The sequence below is a fragment of the Psammomys obesus genome, unplaced genomic scaffold (genome assembly GCF_907164565.1).
Source record: "Psammomys obesus unplaced genomic scaffold, mPsaObe1.curated_primary_1811, whole genome shotgun sequence".
Taxonomy (NCBI): domain Eukaryota; kingdom Metazoa; phylum Chordata; class Mammalia; order Rodentia; family Muridae; genus Psammomys; species Psammomys obesus.
The window spans coordinates 23,307,276-23,328,345 of NW_026596095.1; the positions used below are offsets into that span (position 1 = coordinate 23,307,276).

General features: G+C 37.8%; 1 protein-coding gene across 1 annotated transcript in view; it reads right to left on the minus strand.

The window, feature by feature from the left end:
- The window catches only part of Bank1 (B cell scaffold protein with ankyrin repeats 1), a 266,039-nt gene that overhangs the window by 138,082 nt on the left and 106,887 nt on the right, over positions 1-21,070 (minus strand). The window contains exon 8 of the mRNA XM_055628076.1: positions 16,218-16,414. Coding sequence (XP_055484051.1) covers positions 16,218-16,414 — 197 coding nt within the window. The remainder of the gene's footprint in view (positions 1-16,217; positions 16,415-21,070) is intronic.

Consider the following 21,070-nt stretch of genomic DNA (forward strand, 5'->3'; position numbering starts at 1 on the left):
TCAGGCTGGCCTTGCACTCTTATCCTCCTGGATCAGCATCATGGATACTGGAATTATTGGCATGTACACCAATCCAGGCTTCTTTTTTTATGTTTTAATGGATACTACATAGAATACAAGAAAAGCTGAGCTTGGATTCAGACTTCCATCTGAATTGAATTCTTTAATATATTTCATAATAATGTTATACATTGTACAAATTATATATTGTTATAATATATTACGTTATTTATTATAAATATAATGTTATCATATAGTTATATATTATACAATTATATAAATATATTTCTGTAATATCTGTAATATATTTATATAACTTTAAATAAAAAAATTATATGGAAATAATTTTCTATAAGAAGCAGATATTTACTGGGATAAGACAATAGTGTTTATTTAGATGCAGAAAGCACAGCCTGGCTTGGTACTAAGGCATATGGACTAGAGTCATAATGCTACCCCAGTGGAAACAGTCAATTCACCATTCTGAAGACTGGAATAGAGATCTATAATCATAACACAGCAAATCCAAGTAAGAGAACTCTAGAAGTCCTCTGCAACTTACTGTTGATTCTATAATCTAGACTTTTAAATAGTCAAGAAAGATTTTGCCACTTGATTCTCTTAGCAGAGACCTGGTATTAGGGTATCGTTGCATTTATTTATTTATTTATCTATTTATCTATTTATTTATTTATTTATTTATTTATTTAAGTTTATTTACTTTACATCACAAGGATGCCCCTTCCCTCCTCTCTCCTAGTCCAACCTTTCCTCCTTCTCCCTTTTCCTCTTTCTTCCCCCCAAGAAAAGGGGAGCCCTCCTCCCCGCTATCAACCCTCCCCAGCACATCAAGTCATATAATCTACTGAGGCCAGGCAAGGCAGCCCTGCTAGGGGAAATTGATCGAAAAGCAGGCAATAAAGTCCATGGTAGAAATAAGACCCCTCTGCTTGCCAGGTGACCTACATGACCAAGATACCCTTTGGTCACATGTGTGCAGGGGGCCTATGTCCAGATCACGCCTGCCCCCTAGTTGATGTCTCAGTCTCTGTTAGCCCACATCAGCCTGGGTTAGTTGTCTTGATTGGTCTTTTTGTGGGGTTCCTCTCTGCTCTAGGTCCCTCCATCTTTCCCTTAACACTTCCACAAGACCCCTGAAGCTTTGTGCCCCATGCTTGGCTGCAAGTCCCAGCATCTGTTGGGCTCAGAGGTTAAGAGAACTGGCTGTTCTTCCAGAGGTCCTGAGTTCAATTCCCAGCAACCACATGGTGGCTCACGACCATGTATAATGAGATCTGGTGTGCAGGTGTACATGCAGGCAGAACATTGTATACATAATAAATATAAAAATCTTAAAAAAAGTAAACTATTGTGTAGATATGCCACAATTTGTGCATCCATTCCTCCACTGAGGGGCATCTGGGCTGTTTCCATCCTGAGTGAGCTGTCCCAGAAGCAGAAAGATGTACATGGTATATTCTCACTCACATAGACATATAATATAGGATAAACCTACTAAAATCTGTACACCAAAAGAAACTTATCAAGAGGGAGGACTCTTGCTAAAATGCTCAATTCCTATCCAGAAAGGCAAAGAGGATGGACATCAGAAGAAGGAGAAAAGAGGGAACAAGTCAGGAGCCTGACACGGAGACCTTCTGAAAAGCTCTGCCCTGCAGACATCAATGCAGATGCTCAGACTTATGGGCAACCTTTGGGAAGAGTGCAGGGAATCTTATGAAAGAAGTGGGAAACAGTAAGATCTGGAGAGGACAGGAACTCCACAAGGAAAGCAACAGAACCAAAAACTATGAGCACAGGGGTCTTTCCTGAGACTGATACTCCAACCAAGGACTATGCATGGAGATAACCTAAGACCCCTGCACAGATGTTGTCCACGGCAGTTCAGTATCCAAGTGGGTTACATTGTAATAGGAACAGGGACTGTCTCTGACATGAACTGATTGGCCTGCTCTTTAATTACCTCGCCTTGAGGGGGGAGCAGCATTACCAGGCCACACAAAAAGACACTGCAGCCACTCCTGATGAGACCTAATTAACTAGGATCAGAAGGAAGGAAAAGAAGTCCTCCCCTATCAGTGGACTTCGGGAGGGGCATGCATGCAGAGGGTGGAGGAAGGGAGGGATTGGGACGGTAGGAGGGAGGGAACCACAGGGGGGATACAAAGTGAATAAAGTGTAATTAATAAAGAATTTTTAAAAAGCAAGCTAGGGTCTTTCAGAGGCCCTAGTTTACTTTTTTTTAAGAAAATATTTGATAGGCTAGGGTCAGAAAAATGGGTAGGAGGACCTCCCCTATCAGTGGACTAGGGGGAGGAGAGAGAGAAAGGGTGTGACTGGGAGGGGATGAGACAGGGGGTTACAGCCAGGAGACAAAGTGAATGAGTTGTAATAAATAATAAATAAATAAAGTTTAAAAGTAAATTAGATATCTCTGCATTTAAATATGAGCTGATATCAAGAGAGTGGTGATACATGTCTATTATCTAGACACTTGAGAGGTTGATATGGAAGGATCATGAGTTCAAAGTTGGACAGTGCTACCCAACAAACTCTAGAATGAGGGGGATATTCATAAAGATCTAGTCTTTGAAAAACATACTATAAGCAACTGATGATGGCACTGGCCTTCCAAGCAGGAGAGAGGAGGAAGCCAAAGGAGAATCAAGAGTTCAAGGTCATCCTTTGCTATGTATCAAGTTAGAAGTAACCCTGTGTCAAAACAAGAAACTAAAAAACCAAGAAAACAAAATGTGAGCTCATAAGAACTGTGATTTGATTTGATGTCATTATAACTGTGACACTACTCTGTGTATGTAGGTGCGTGTAATAGACAGAAAAAGAGAAAGTCTATCTCTCCTAAGATAGTCACTGGCTACAGAACATGGCAGAATGATAATAAACATCCGTGTATAATTTACAGAAGAAATATTAAACCAATGTCCAAACATTAATATACATCTACAGGTTGATATAGTATCAATAAATTTAAAGTCTGATCAAGGAAACTGTTTGGAGACTTGAATTTATTAGTACATTAATTACATCAGCACATGTTGTGGCAATGCTGTGAGAGAAGGGTAAACCGAACAGGATTTTACTGATGCCAGTGTGTGCTAATGAGCATGGTATGAGAAGTTTATCATTATTTCTGATAAGTAGGCTTCAATTAAATTTGTAACAGAGTATTCACAGTATTTATCACTTTCTGAAACTCTCATATCTATCTATCTATCTATCTATCTATCTATCTATCTATCTAACTATTTTTCTATAACTGAGTAGACTGTAACCACCAGGAAAGGCCAATGACATCAGCTAAGTGTTGAATGCAATCTCAGGCTATCTTGATTATGGAAACTTAAGACAATTATTTTTTTAATTAAAGACTTCATTTAATAAATTGAAGATAGACTAAAGTAAGATATAGTACCTCTTATTCATCCCTGTCTGAAGGGATGTAATCTAAGTAAAAAAAAAAAATGGTGAAAATTGTTTGTTTGTTTTAATCTTCCTTTCAGGAGGCAGACTAAACAGGAAGGAAAAATATAATGTGGGATATTTACAAGCCAAGGTGACCTTTTAACTAGAAAAGACTTGCAGTGTAATTCACCGAGAAAGCAAATAAAATATCAAAAGTTTTTGCAAGGAAGTTGTGATGCTAAACCCTGATAAAATCCAAAGGCCATTTATGCATACAATTTGACTTTCATAGCAACCCAATAAAATCAAGCAGATTTTAAACAGGAACAAAAACGCTGGGCTGTTATGCATGCGTGTGTGTTTAATTCATCTCTTTCTACTTAACTCCTCTCATGCTGAATGTAGTGTAACCACTTGACACTTCAAAATAATTGTGATCATTAAACCACTGATGACACTGGTATATTCACCAGTGGCTTTCAGCAAACATTAAGGTTAGAGGTTCAGAGTGACTCCCCCAATGAGGTCGTATTACTGTGTTTCGATCACAATGGCTCCTTTCGTTGCAATTCAAAACTCATTCCCTTTCTATTTTGTGCTCTAAAACTATTCTGACGTTGGAAAGAACTCCAGTCACTAACAAGCTCATGATACAGCTTCATATATAAATACGTTCTTACTATTTAAGGTAGTTGTCTGTCTTTGGAAGATTTGATGGTTCCATTGCTCACTAACTTGCCAAGAACTTTTTTCTTACAATGTAAACTAAATTCAAATTCCGTATAGGCCAGTGAAGACATGGAATGAGGGGTTATGCACAAATGTGTAACCTTGCCTAGCACAGAATATGCTCTCAAGAAATTTCAACCTTGAGTGCTTAACTCTTCCAGAGCAATTGAATTGTGCTGCAGGCTTGTTTAGCAATGTGGCCAATATGGCAGTAATGAACCAGATTGCCTAGATAATTGGCATTCTCTCCTCCAAATGTAAGATTGATGGGTTCAATATAAGTCTACGCAGTTACCCATTCTTGTAATAGAGAGTTCTCATTAAGGAAATGGATTAATTGGCTTACTGATGTTTTATTGAGAGCCAGATTTTGAATAAGTGGATTGGGCAGAACTGAGAAAAGAAAATTAAACACTAATAATAGGAGAACTGTGTATGTTTAGGCTGAAATCTCAGCCACAAACTCAAATCAAGAATCTCTGCTTGCTGCTTGTTAGTGGAAATAAACATTTACGTCTAACTGATAAAAACGCTTCTCTCTCTCCGTCTTTCTGTCTCTGTCTAGCTGTCTCTCTCTCACACACAGACACACAAACAGAGAGAGAGAGAGGCGGGCAGACAAATACGCAGACAGGCAGGCAGACACTGGATGCAATCATCTCTCCTAAATTTTCATAGGAATCTTGAACCTTATTTTAAGGAAAATAGTAAGATCTATTACAGGAACTCCACAAGGAGAGCAACAGAACCAGAAATTTGAACACAGAGTTCTTCCCAGATACTCATACTCCAAACAAGTACCATGCATGGAGATAACCTAGAACCCCTGCACAGATGTAGCCCATGGCAGTTTAGTGTCCAAGTGGGTTCCATAGTAACGGGAACAGGGACTGCCTCTGACATAATCTGATTGGCCTGCTCGTTGATCACCTCCCCCTGAGGGGGGAGAGCAGCCTTACCAGGCCACAGAAGATGACAATACAGCCACTCCTGATGAGATCTGATAGACTAAGATCAGAAGGAAGGAGAGGAGGACCTCCCCTATCAGTGGACTTAGGGAGGGGCATGTGTGAAGAAGGGGGTGGAAAGGTAGGATCAGGAAGAGAGGAGGGCGGGATACAAGTGAATATGGGGATACAAGTGAATAAAGTGTAATCAATAAAAATAAAAAAAATAAAAAAAGAAAAGAAAGAAAAAGAAATTTGTGTCTGAATAGAAGCATACTGTACTATTGTATACTCTAGTTTCCACAAAAAACTAATAATTCTGATGTGGGAAAAACTCAATTATGATTACTTCGACCTTCTTTTCCCTTTTCCCCAGGCTATAGTAGTATTGGTTTACTTAATGGTTTGGGTCATCTTCATCCCACTTTAAGCCTTTGCATATGCTATGTCATTTCCTCCTTGTAAATTTACACCTCCCCCACAGACACCACCTATATGCATCCATGGCTTTCTCCTTCAACTTTTGGGTTGAATAAAAGCCAATCCTCAAGGATTACTTCCCTCAACTATCTATTTCAAAGTAATACCCAACCCAAATTTTCTTAAATGCTATTCTATACAAGGTGGTAACTTTTATTTTATCCTGGTCTTGAACATTAGTTCTCATTAGATAATATTGTTCTTCCCTTCTGTGCTAGATTGTTTTATTTCAACCCGACACAAACTAAAGTCATCTATGATGAAAAAATCCTCAATTAAGAAAATGCCTCTGTAAGGTTAGGCTGAAGGGAGATCTGTAAGGCATTTTCTTAATTAATGAGTGATGAGAAAGATCCAGCCCATTGTGGATGGCACAATCCCTGGGCTAGTGGTTCTGGGTTCTAAAAGAAAGTAGGCTGAGCAAGCCAGTAAGCAGCACCCCTCCATGGCCTTTGTATCAGCCCCTGCCTCCAAGTTCCTGCTCAGAGTGAGTTCCTGCACTCATTGCCTTTGATGATAAACTACTATATAAAACTGTGAGCAAAATAAATTCTTTCCTCCCCAACTTGCTTTTTGGTTATAGTATTTTATGACACACGCACGCACACACACACACACACACACACACACACACACACACACACTCCCATTAAGCTAAAGTTTTGATCTGTTTTGAATTTCAAGTGTCCTTGGTATCTAATAGTCTACTCAACAATATTTCCTGAATCAATTAGTAAACTGACCTGTTGACTAAAATCAGGGATGTTCTTGGTTTGGGATATAAAGTAAAAGCTAATTAATATAGAAGAGTCTTAAATTTTAGCCTTTATTGGAACCACTTATTTTTCATTTATACAACATTTATAGGGACACAGTAAGTCAATCATAATATTTACTATCTCACATCCAAATGAACCAGAAAGAAGGTGTTGCTACATAAAAGAAGATGGAAAATCATTTTATACTGGTCCTGAACTATGCTATTTTATAATATTCCTTTCATTTTAATATAAAGGTCTATGCTTTTAATATGAAGTCAGACCTTTGAGAGACCTCTATGTAAATTTAAAGCAAGAACCATGCTACGGTATGGATAGAAATATTCAGACTATGTTGGGTTATAGTAAATACACATTTCTATCTTCACACTACAAACAAGACTGAAATATAAACCTATTTAATAAAAAAAATCCAATAACCATACTTTCCCAATAAATTGTAAATAATTTGTAGTTGCCTTCCTCTCTCTTAAAGGGTAAAAACTATCGTGTTTATTTCATGAAATCTTTTCTCTAACACTCCAGCACCAATACTGATTGTTTTCATTACCATTTGAGATTTTCTTTTGCATTCTGAAATTACATTTTTCTTTAAATGCCACCTTCAGACTCAGTCAGTTCTACACAAGTTAATTGGTAGAAGGAAACCAGGAGAAAAGGAGCACTACAATTTGGGAAGTTCATGAGAAATTAGAAATCTGGGAAGGGCTGTAAGAGGTTTTAATGGCCACTTAGCCATCATAGGCAGGTATGGAACTCTCAGTCTGATGCTGGAACTGGTGGCATTCTGCAGCAAATATGTCAAAGATAATGAAGTACCTATGTATAATGAGATACTGTTTCAACCTTGACAAACTATTTAACATCTGTACTGGACAAGAACTGAAAGAACATGGGTATTATCTCTCACTATTATTTTCACAAATGGCCCTGTTACCTATGTTATTCAATTAATTTCAATGTAGCAAGCACTGAAATCACTACCCGCTGAGCCAATAGATAATTAAAATCATATTGTTGCTTGTCCTCTGATCTCATGGCTGCATTCCCGGCAACAATGACATTTGACACAGTGAGGATAAGGGCTAAGCTATTATAATTTCTGCATTTCCAATTTGCCAGTGGCTGCTCTCTGTACCTTCTGTGGCAGGAAGAAAGTAAGAAATGGCTTAACCTAGACACTGAGGGGTCACCTTACTAAAATAAATATTTTTAAATATTTTCTAAAATTTTCTAAATATTCTAAAAAGAGATATTTTCCTGAAAGATGAGGCAAAATAAATACTCAAATAAATATTCTAAAACCTCGTTTTGGAACGACAGCCAACATGGGGCTTTGTTCCCAAGGCTAAGATTTTCTTTTTCTCAGGACAGTGAGAAGCAGGGATCAGCATTCACCTGTTGCCAGGAAAAAGTGGCAACTCTATCAAGAGTCATTATTCTTCCAACAATTCCTAACAGCAAATTATTTTAAAGTGCTGCTCTTACAATTAGGGGAAATTGGTAAAAGTGCAGAGACACTGAAATAAAAAGCACTGCAATTGAAGAGAAATATGTACATTCTTATATACATTTCTATAAAATGGTACATTTGAAAGATTAAAATCTCTAACTATAGAGATAATTCATCATGTCCATTGAAGAAATCTGAAACATGTCTATATTAATATTACAAAATACTTGGTTTGTTGGAATTGAAGGCTGATCTCGCTCATGAAATAAATGCTAGCATGTGTTTTCTGCAGTTTCATGTCAACCTGACACAAGCTAGAATCATTTGAGAAATGGGCACCTCAATAGAGAATATGCCTCTGTAAGATTGGGCTGCAGGCAAGCCTGTAGGGCATTTTCTTAGTGATCAACATGGAACAGCGTAATCCATTCTAGGTAGAGGAACCCCTGGGCTGATTCTAGAAAAAAGCAGGCTGAGTAAGCCAGGCTGTTGGGAGGGCAAGCAGCAAGTGGTAGTCCTACGTGGCTCCTAGACCTGCTCCTGCCTCCAGGATCCTGCACTCTTTGAATTCCTGTCCTGATGTCCTTTGATGATGAACTATAATGGAGTATAAGCCAAATAGACCCTTTCCTCCCCAAGTTTCTTTTGGTCATGGTGTTTCATGATAGCAGTAGTAACCCTCTCTAAGGTATGTTTGCTTGTCTAAATTGAAACATGAGGTCTATTGAGAAGCTTTCCTCGTCTTTATTTTCCCCTAAAATTAACTGCACCGTAACAGAGATGAACACTTAGCTTCCTGACCTGGGGTGCTTCTCAAGCAGAGTAGTGGGTAGTTAATCAAGGAAACTTTAAAAAAAAAAGAGTCCGTATGTATATGGGTAAGGAGGTAATAGACAGATACTGCTAGATATTGTAGAGACTCCGTAATAGTGATCATCACTCGTGAATCATGTAGAAAGCTACATACCGAGGGCGCAATCACCATTGCACTTGTGGGTAGGCTTTACTTCTTATTTTGCTTTGCTTTGGTAAACCACACCAGCACTGTCTCACACACTGGGTTAGTAGCCATGAGAAATGTCTTTCCTAATGGCCTTTCTGATGATGTACAGCCTACCCATGGCCTTCTTAATTAGTTTCTTACAGTTAATAAAACAGATTTGGGGAAATCACTGTTACAGTTTCTCTGGCTTACAGCTACTCTCATACATGTTGCAATAAGCATAAAACTTGTAAAAGGCTGTGTGAAAAGATAATTACAGTATTTTTTCATAGCTAGCAAAGTAGACAAAACCGTACTAGCCTAGATTTTCAAATATCTACTGTTAGGAAGTGATTGAGGTTGTTTGGGAGCCACAAATAATTCTCGATAGATAGGCCATGAAAATCCTATAGTTAAATTTAAAAGTTTAGTTTTTAATAGACATACTGTTATTCTTCTATGTCCTTATCATAAGAGAGTCAACGGCTCACATGCGTGTCATGAAAAGTAATCAGTTACCAAACCGACTTTTGGGCCCAAGAAATTAAAGCTTGCATGAGCTCTGACTTCATCTGACAACTTTACTTTCATTCTTTTTTTTCCAAGATTTTTTTGTATGTATTTCCTTAATAAATATTAATACTCTCATAGCTCATCTATGATTTTTTGACTCCTTCACAGAAATTCCACATGATTTCTGTTGCTTTAATTCTGACACTGCCTTCCATTTTGGGGTATTTAAAAACATATGTAGAAGTGTGGACATCTGTTTCCACCCATGCTTGGACATTAGCTATTACTCTGTCAAGAAGTTCAGCACCAAAGACATGTTCTTTTGTCATTGGCTACATACTGTTGTGGGGCTTCAGCCTTTTGTAGTTAATATTTCTGAAGAGCATTACATTTTGCTATTATGAAGATTTATCTTATTTAATCTAATGCATATGTTATTATAGACAGAAATTTTCCTCAGAGAAATTCACCAACTGCTATCAGAAATGGCTACATGCTGCCCTATTAGACTCTTTAAGCTAACTATAACAAACCAATAAAAAAAATACAAATTTGATTCCCATATAATTGTGTTAAAATGTCTTACAATTAAAATACAGCAAAAACAAATAAACAAACAAAACCCAAAAGGTTGAGGTCGATCAGATGGCTCAGCAGGTAGCACTGCTTATTGGGACAGATGGCTTATCAATGTAAAGGGCGAGAAGTCACTCTAAGAAGTTGTCCCCTGACCTCCCCACATGAATCAAGGCACCCACCTACTCCATACCTACACACATCTTGTACTCACATATTCAGACAATAATAAAATAACTTAAAGGGAGTGAACAATATCTAGAGTCACAGTGCAAATACCTTCGTAGTTTAACAATGGTTTTAATGAATATAGAGATAGTTTTATTATCTACCTCAGCTTCTTGAATTCACTGTTTATAATAATGCATTTTTCATAAATCCTAAGGCTTTTATTTATAGATAAATTGAAATATTATCAAACATAATTAACAAAATACACTTATCAATAGCATTTTTCTTTGAAAAAACTGAGATATGTAATAGTCTAAAAATCATGAAATATAAGTGATATGTATATGAAAATAGGAAAAACATGGAGGACTTTAATTCAGGACAGGGGATAAAGGTCAATACAGGTGAAGGAGGGCAGAGAAAAATAATACTAATAATATTTGAACAAGCTATGAGAAATTATTTTTATTTACCTAAGGTTATGTATAATACATATGAGTATATGCTAATACATATACACAGTTTAAATGATGGTATGCCACTAAGGGCTAAAGTGTATTTCTCCAAGGGCTCCAGACTATCTAACAAAAATTTTCGTATCAGGTACGAGAAACCCCATTTTGAGTTGTTGATTAATGGAGACTCAGAGACACCTAAAACAACATAGGCTATTACTGCTGTGCTTGGTTGCCTCCAGTGATGGCTGAAGTCAGAGTTCTAAAATTCACTGTAGTCTGGTCAATTGAAACTGTATACTGTACGTAACAGTTGGGCTATGGATTCCTTAACTTTGTTTTCAGTAGGTATGTGTCTCAGTGAATAAGGAACTTGCTACATAAGTGTGAGGACCAAGTCTGGATCCCTAGCTCCAGTAAGAAATTCAGGTGAGTAGCATAGCCACCTGTAATCTCACCATTCAAGAAGCTGTTTCAGGATCCCCAGGGCAAATTACTGAGCTAGTGTAGCTAAATCTAAGCTCCAGAATCAGAGGGCTATCCTGCTCAGATAATAAAGTGGAAAGCAATAGAGGAAGAAACCTAATGTCAACCTCTGACCTGTACACATGAACTTACACACATTTGAACACACTTGCACAGTAATACACACACGGGCCAGAGTTTTAAAAATTCTAGGTACTACTATAACCGGTTAGTTTATTGAAACATGGTTAAAGATACCATTAAGTGAGAGCAAACAGGTTATTAAACTGAACACTTACATTCTGCCGTCATCAAAGAGTAAATATAGTCTGAGCAACTGCCAGTAAGAAGACAGCGATGTCTCACTGTGAGCCTTCAGATAAATACAAGAAAAAAAAAAAACCGCAGGCCAAGTAGGATAGCTTCAATTTCATACATGTAACACTAATGTATACTAAATTAAATGGAACCATTTATGCAAGAACAAAATACTACATAGGAAGTGCTAAGTTTCCAATGCTTTGAATGACAGAATAATGGAAGAGTGAGTGTCACAGCTCGAGCACAAACCTGACCGGTGAGTAGGAAATTCTTTGAATTAGCCAAATGATACTTTATACTAAGGGTTGTGCAAAGTACTCCCACAACTACCTTTCTGCACTTTTATTCCAGGCCTTTAAAGTAAAGTATATATTAGATAGACTCTACACACAACAGGATCTCTCTCCCTTTCAGGCCACCCCCCCCCAAGCACCTACCACCTATACACTCCTAACTTAATCCTGCAGTGCACGGGCCAGCATGGCTAGTAGACAAGGTGTCACAGGACCCTAACCACAGATGTGAACAACTGGTTTATTTTCGGAACTTCTGGTGACAATACTTGGAAATCAATTTTTCCCGTTTCACAGCATTTCTTAGAGAACCTTTACAGTTTAAAGCTTTCTAATATTTGCACCAAACAACATTAACAAACTTTGCAGTGAAAGAAAGATATTTTCTGAAAGTCATTCCAAAAATAAGTATATGTTGCTTTTCTACTTCTTAAACAGAGGATCTATTGTCCTTGTTTATTGGGATTTCAATGTAACCATTTTGTTAAAGGCTTTTGGCTGATGGAGATGAATGGGGTGACAAATTATTGCTAGAATGTGTTACTGATATTATTTTTCTTTAAACACAGCATTTGCTGCATGTTTTATTATAAATCTCAAAATCATTTCACTTTGATGCCAGCTTCCAGTCTGCTTTCAATTTTTATTCTTTATTATTTTAATTAAGTTCTTATATCCTTGAACTAATCTACAGTGCTTCTTATCTTCTATTTCAATTGTTGAGAACTTTTTCAAGAATTCTGCTAAGCAAGCTGTGGTTTATATCCAGTTGTAGGTTTAATCACCAAGCCTTTCCCCTTTTGTACATCCACCTTTCAAAGTCATGCCTAGGGTAAACATTGTCAGAAACTAAACCATGGTTTATGATTTAAAATCTTTTGTAACTTATAGAAATGTACAGCTTTTATTCTTTTTAATTTTCATATATCTATACAATGAAATACGATCTCATAACCCCCTCACTGCCCTCCTCCATCTCTACCCTTATCTACCTAACCGTTCTCATTCCTAAATTTATATTTTGTTTATTTTTTGAGGCCTAGTAATTCTAATAAGTGCAGGGTGTCCAGTCTACTGGCTCCTGGGGAAACCATTTAGACAGAGACTAACCTGAGAGAAATATAGGCATTAGGCAGCCATGATGGTTAATTTTGCTTGTGAACATGACTGGGTGATGAAACCGCACTTTGGAACTATACTGTTCGATGTGATTATAAGAGTATTAATTAAGGGGGAAAATTCCTTTTCTGAATGTGAGGTTACTATCCCATGATCTGTGGGTCCCTATTGAATGAGAAAGGAGAAGAGAGAAAGGTAATGGGGTACAGAAATTTTCCTTTGTGTCCTCCCCATACCACTGAGATGTGACCCAGCAATTGCTTTACACTGCTGTCACCATGGGCATCAGGGCAGACGGGTAGCCTCACGCTGTAAGTCTACAGTCAATCTCTCCACCGAAGATGCATCCTGTTAGATAGGCATTTGTCACAGTGACTATTAAAGTATTCAATAACTTTATCAAAACCCAAAAGCGCTTCATAATGGAAATCACTGTTCATAAGCTAAGTATAAATTGTTTAATTCTCATAGAAAAAAGTCATAAAATGTAAAAGTATGATTTAAGAACTTCTCTTGTTCCTCCTTCTGTGCCTCTACATAGTTAACATCATGAAAAAGATGCAACTGGTTTACGAATACCAGATAATGCCCTTTGTCCATATTATTCTAAAACAATAATCTTCTTTTCCCTTATTATGGCCCGTATACTAATATAACTCCCTGTCCATCACCTATGTCAACTGATGAAATATTAAGAAGAATAGAATAAATTGGTCAACTGGCCAAGGCAAGATTATGTTTGTAGTGACAAGTAATATTTCTCCAGTAAACCAAATGGTCCTTTGCTGTATGGCAAGCTGCAAACGTGAACAGTGCCTGCTTCCCAATCTTTAAGGAAAATAGTTTGAGAACAATTTGAGGCTATGTATGAATAAATATGCATACATTTATACATACATATATGACAGATTAGAAAATGACTCAGTACTACAGTTGTATAAATATTTAAGAAACAATAAGATATTTTAACAACATAATGAGAATTCAATTTGTTTTGCTACTCAGTTTAGACACACACTTAAATACACAGCTAACATAACTTGGAATAGATAGCAGTAACATGGGTTTATTTTGCATAGCGTTATCATGGACCTCTTAGATTTGTTTGTACAAAACTGATAACTAAAGAAATAATTTATGTAACCTGCAAATCACAAGAAATGCTTTCCACAAGAGTCACCACATCCTGTGTACATTTACAGTTTCTTAACCACACCTTTGCAAGAGGTGATTTGATTGCTCTAAAATTTATTATAGCTTAAGTTATCCATAGTCATTGAAATGCATTTACAGTTCTGCCATTGCTGGCACAGCCACAGCCACATTCTCAGCATGGCAGGATGATCACAGATTGATATCGGTCTAGTCTATAATGACAAAATCTTCTAGAAACAGTCTAGCAAAAAGATCACTTACAAATAGCATATACAATCACGTCACAAATTTCATGCAACAGTGATCAAGCTAAACCCAACAAGTTAGTAATAAGCTGGTATCACAGAGTGAATAGTCACCCAAAGACCATGATAGCAAACTGTTTGAATCAGTGACATACCTACAGAAGCAGAGACATAGATACCAAAAGCATGCAAGAAAAACAAAACAAAACCCTGTGCCTGTCGGTCTTCCTGTTGTAGCCCTATACTGTCTTTTGTAAGGACAGTCACCAACATGACCTACACTGCTGTCTAGCAGGTACACTCAAGTCTCACGGGGCTTCTAAAATAAAAATTACATCTCCAGGGAAATAAAGAATTAGAACTATCGCTTTGAAAGTTGAGTATTATCTTTGAAATTAACTGTAGGTGATAAAGATTTAACCAAACTTCACCAGAGACTGAAATTGGAGAATCGTGTCTAGAAGCCTTGAGGACCAGTCAGTACCAGATCCGTGTTACAGGTCATATAAAGCTAATATGTCCGACTTACCTGAGACACGCATTATACCCTCTGATCAAGGACCTCGTATAGAGAGCGCAGAGCGAAACAAATACACTTATCAGCACGTGAGACGGTCACTGTCCACAGTGCACCAGGATCCAGGTGAGGTATGCTCTGACTGAAGGCCTTACACTAGAAAACTGCACTTCCCTACTGGACAACATGCTCCGTGTTTTTGAATATGTGCAAATACATTCTATCGCAACATCAGAGAGCGGACGGCATTCACAAACTCCTGATAATATTTTGATACTCCTGGTAAATGGAGAAAAGCGCTTCATTGATTTTTGTCATGTTATTCTTTAGGAACTATAAATTACCGTCATTTCTATAAGCCCAATTATTTGATTGAATCTCTGTGATACCCAGTTAAGGGCTAAAATAGCCAGAACGCATTTATAATATTACATTATTTTTTACATTAACAGCTGATTGGCGATACAATTATATTAGTTGCGAGAACCTAAATTTTGGCATCCTCACTGGCATAATCACTGTCACATTCAACTTTCTCCAGTCCCTTCACAAGTAAAATTCAATTTCCGAGACAAAATGTGCACTTCTTTTCTTACAAAGCAGTGGCTTTTCTAAACTTGGTTATGAGAACACAGTATGTGAGCTTTATTTACTGCAATAGTCACTCTCTTATAAAGTCTTTCACTTCTTGTCCTCTCATTAAACTACCATCTTTCTAAAATGTTCTGAAATTTGAGGTTGAAATGGAAACAATAACAAATGGACACTCAACAGGGAAAGAGAAGGAAATGAACAAGAGAAACAAATTCAAGCAATGTCAATTAAATTGTTATTGAGCAGATTTTCTGAATTATTGCTAAAATGTTTTCCTTTACTCCAACATTTACTATCTGTTTGCATGTATTTAATAATATCTAGCAAAGATACAAAGATAGTTTGTCTTTTTGTCATCTCTTCTCCAATACGAAATAGGTTCCCTAGATGTCAGAAAGACAAATTGGATTCAAAGACAGATGAGTATGGGTGGGGGTCAGAGTTGGGTTATATAAATAACTGGAAAAGTTCACTAATCTTATGAAAAAAAATGGAAGATGTTTCATATAACAAGCCACATGTTTCCCAAACCCTAAACAGATTTGAATGGCCCAACGGCACCAGATGTGCTTGGTCACATATAGCGGACAGATACATAGGCAGGAAGTACCTCAGGATGTATGCTTATGCCCGACTGGATAAAGGCTGGAAAGTACCATAGCTTTGTGTGTTGGGAGGGGTGTTTTTATGAGCACCCAACTGACCTAAATTTGAGGTCGTTTCTCGGGGAATACCAGGCATGGACCTGGTCAATGTCCATGTTCCTAGCTAGTACTGAATACAGCTTGGTTTAATTGGATAGTTGTGCAAATGGTCTCTCTCCTCAGGATTTTCAGGCTAACAGACAGACAGGCACTTTTATCTGGCACAACGTTACTAGCTGTGGGAGGACACGGTTTTCCAAATAGAAATGTATTCATGTTTACATACATGCATGAATAAAGAACCAGCTGCAGGTATAGGAGAGGGAGAATCTTACCACAAAGTCTTCGAAGACTTTCTTGAGTTCTTCATGACCATGCCTTTCAGCAATATGAAGCAGGTCTGAGCCATCTGCATCCTTCATCCTAGCTGCCCAGTCTGCTCCTGAACACTGCAGCAGGTGAAGAGCCAGATTCTTAAGGCCAAACTTGGCGGCACAGTGGAGGAGTGTTGGGAGCTCTTTGGTGTGAGTATCTGAAGATACACAGAATACTAAGGTTGAATATTTCATTATATCTGCACTGACAGTTATATACAATCTATTCTTGAAAGTCACACTCAGAAAGCTGAGCAGAACTTTAGTAAATGAAAGAAAACAGCAGTGACTGTTGCAATGTGGACTCTCCTTCAATTTTCTTAAAAGAAATGACTATTAACCCTAGCATTTATGCTCCAATCTTAATTGCAAAGCAGCTTAAAAATCACTACAAGAATTTTATCTTTCACGTTAAAAAAATGTACTTGACCCTGCATGATATGAAATGGGTAAAGATTTGACATTTGATGATGATATTTTGTTATTTATTTATTTATTTATTTATTTATTTATTTATTTATTTATTTATTTCAATTTATTCACTTTGTATCCTGGCTGCAGCTCCCCTCCCCTGTGTCTTCCCAGTCCCACCCATCCTCCTTCTTCTTCTCCTATTTCCCTCCCCAAGTCCACTGATAGGGGAGGACCTCCTTCCATTTTTCTGACCCTAGTCTATCAGTTCTCATCAGGACTGGCTGCATTGTCTTCCTCTATGGCCTGGTAAGGCTACATCCCCCAGAGAGAGGTGATCAAAGAGCCAGTCACTGAGTTCATGTCAGAGATAGCCCCTGTTCCCCTTACTAGGGAACCTATTTGGAAACTGAGCAGCCTATGGCTTCATCCGAGCAAGGGGTCTACATCCTCTCCATTCATGGTCCTTGATTGTTATATCAGTCTCTGCCAGCCCCTCTGGGCCTAGATGAGAGATTTTTATGAGCAAACACTAACATTATATAAATTCGGTAACAACTTTCAATACAAATAGCATATTCTCTTAAAAACATATGATATATAAATTCCTATTTGTTTGCAATGATTTGCATTATAGATACTTTTTTGCTGTAGTTAGAACAGGTCAAAGTTAATCAATACTACCAGGTACAATATATTAAGAATGCCATCTCGTCCCCATGCCTGATCATCATTCTTGCAACCTACCATTCTAATAGGTTAAGTCACCATCAATTCAGTTTTAGTATTTTATTAAATAAATATTTATTCATTACAGGAATATATGCATCTTTTTTGTCTTGTTTTTTTTTTTCTTTATAGCCTTGGCTATGCTGAACTCACCTTGTAGACCAGCCCGGCCTCATACTCACAGAAGTCTGCCTACTTTTGCTTCCAAGAATGCTGGGATTATAGGCATACACTATATATGCGTCTTTTGACACCAACAATTTCTCTTGGTATCCTTAAGTTATTATACAATCATGCCCCCCAAAATAAAGAACTTCCTTGGGAATTTATTTCCACAAAGCAGAAGGAGTGGCCAGCATTGTGTAGTGGCTCCTTCCTGTATTGTGGGCATGAATCCTGTGTCAAAGAATGCAAGCTGATCGGGTGATGTGCTCACAGCTCCATTAGATTATGAGACTTTTTTCTATCATCATTCTCCTGGTTAGTTTTAGGTCAACTTGACACAAGCTACACTCATTAGAGGAGAGGGTGCCTCAATTGAGAAAACGTCTCTCTAAGATCAGGCTATCAGCACGGCTTTGTGACATTTTCTTAATCAGTGATTGATGTAGGAGTGTGCATCCCATTGTGGGTGGAGCCATCTGTGAGTCTAGTGGTTCTAGCCTCTACAAGAAAGCAGGTTGAACAAGCCTTGGTTAGCAATCCAGTAAGCATGGCCTCTGCATCAGGTTCCTGTCCTGTTTGAGTTCCAATCTTGACTTTCTTTGATGATGAACAAGGATACAGAAGTGTAAGCCAAATAAAGCATTTCCTCTTCAAATTGCTTTGGTCATGGTGTTTCGTCAGAGCAATCGTAACCCTAACTAAGACAGTTATCTTGAGGTTTTAACTCAAGATCACATGATCACTAAATATTGTTGCTTATGTCTCTATATTATTTTATTTTTACAGAAATGTCATTTAAAACTGTATTTAAAATGTATTTAAAACTGAGGTGATCATGTTCAATGAATATGGGCAATTGTGCAAAGACCTGTTACCTTCATCTAAACCATATGAAAGCATTTATCACCATAAAAATACCCTCATGTGCCAGTCCAGCAATCACCAATGTTAGAGGCAGTTACCTCCCAATTTTTATAAAACAGTCAAAGTATTTCCTTTCTCATGAGAATGAGTTATACTCTCTGCATTCTTGTGCAACCGTCTCCTGTCCATTTCTTCTCTTTATTCATTTTCCTGGGTAGAATATATTTTCCCAACATTTTTAGTTCCTTGTATCCAGTACTACTCTGTTAAAACTGGTTTTTAGTGCTTCTACATATTATGTTTTATTAATTTATTTTTCTTCCTGAGCATTTCAAGCCTTATTGAATCTGGCATTTGCCTCCCTTCATCAACTTAAGATCACTTTTGGCTTCATATATTTTTGCTGTCTCATTCTTTGTCACCTTCAATGGGAAATTAAATCACATAAATTCTGGATTAATGCGATAATATCAGCTAAAGCTCAAAGCAGAGCTAAAAAAATGAATACACAAAAGAGCTGGATTTAGTCTTTCTACAGCTTAGTGTTGATTTTGAGAATTGGTTTTGTTCTTCCTTTTAGTGGAAGTAATTTTGACCCGTTTTTTTAAATTGACTGATTCATTCCTTACTCTATTGTTTCTACTACTAATCCTATATAATTTTATCTACTATCTATCTATGTATATATACACACACACATATATTCAGACAGTTTCTTCCTACATAGTCCAGGCTATATTTGAACTCACCATGTAGACCAGGCTGTCTTCAAACTCATGGAGAGGCCCCTGCCTCTGCTTCCCAAGTGCTATGATTATAGGCATGTGTTCCCATGCCTAACAGTGTACATAATTTTAGATAGCTCTTTTTTATCTTTTTCTTTACTATTACTTCCATTTTACTGATGAAATTTCTCCTTTTATGCCTGCTGGTCAACCCTCTTAGTAGGTTTCATAGAAAGATCATTGTAGTTATTTAAACAGTCATAACTGACAAGTTCAGCATTGGGAACATTTCCAGGTCTGCCTCTTTGTGATGTTCCTTCCTTGACTGAGGAGCTCTCCTATTCTTCCTTTTCTTGCATCTCGCAACAGTACTGTCTTCTTTGCATGGTACTAGAGGACAGAAATAATCAGTATTTATCCCACAATAAGGCACACACTTTTCAGAAAACCACCAGGTATGGTGGTTGAGAAGAACTAATCTGTAGAGTGAGTACACAGTTCTTATCTGAGTGGCCTTCTTAGCCTCTGATGATCACTGACTTCAAATATACTGATGGTCAGATCACAGCTTCATCTTCAGCACAGAGTGAAGTCTGTGCCCTGATGGGGCTCAGGAGAGTTCTGTTGTTAGTAGAGAGCTGCCAGCTTTTTATGGTCACTGCTTGACTCTTTAGGATTTATATTTCGCCTTTCCTTTCCACCCAAATCTCTTTCAGTAGGACCTCTTCAGGGCATGCAGGTAACATGGGTAGCTCAAGCCATTATAGCTTAAAAGTGCTTTCCCCAGCTTTCACATGCTCCGTATTTACATTTTGGCTGCTGTTGCTTTCTATATGGCCAAAGACTTTGCAACATTTTGTCACAGTGACTGCTGTAGTCAATGTTTTGTTGTGAAGAGACACCATGACCATGGAATTCTTAGAAAGGAAACCATTTAATTGAGTCAGGCTTAGAGTTTCAGAGGTTTAGTCCCTTAATGTCATGATGAGAAGCATGGCAATATACAAGGAGGCATGTGCTGGAAAGGTAGCTGAGAGTTCTTCCTCTACATGGGCAGGCAGCAGAGAGTGAGACACTGGGTCTGGCTTGATCATTTTGAAACCTCAAAGCCCACCCGCAGTGACATATTTCCTACATCAAGGCCATATCTACTCCAATAAGACCACACCTTCTACCTTCTAATACTGTCACTCCCTGGTGACCAAGCATTCAAAGCTAGGAGCTTGTGGGGGCCATTTCCCACTCCTTGTATTCAAGGGATGCTGCAGCATCTCTTTAGGGGTCCTTCTCAGATTCTCTGTTATTAAAGCTTGTGAGTAGTGCAGTCTTTTGTAGCTGGGGCTCTTTGCCATACACAATCACCACAAACTTTGCTAAATGTAAACAACCTGCTGTGAGATCTTGTCTTATTCTATCAGGGATGGATGTAGTTGAAGAGTTTTATTTTTCTTTTTTGCAGAGGATCTGTCACATTCTGGAATTAAGTTTATATATGTTTCTTCTGTAATTAATTTTCTGCTTGGTTGAAAAAAATATTTGACTTATTTTATACTACCAGGGCTAGTGAAGTCATGGATCTCCACAGGACCTACTAGAACCACTTTACTAAAGCAGCATCATCCCTAATTGTACTCTAAATACTGACTCTTAACCCCCCATCCAAGTTGTTTCTGTTTGAAAGCAACAAAACAATTATGAGAACCACAAGAGGTCAAAATGCAGAAAACAACTAACTGTGGAGTGTCCAGCCCCAATGGATATATCTATAATACAATACCCCAAAAACATCATGGAAGAGGAAGTTTAGTGATCATAAGAGCCAGAGGACCAGGACATCGGCTGTAAGAATGTGAGTCCTATAAATGACAGAGAAGCTTCACTCATGATACCTCTACAATATGGTTGCCTAAACAAGACCTA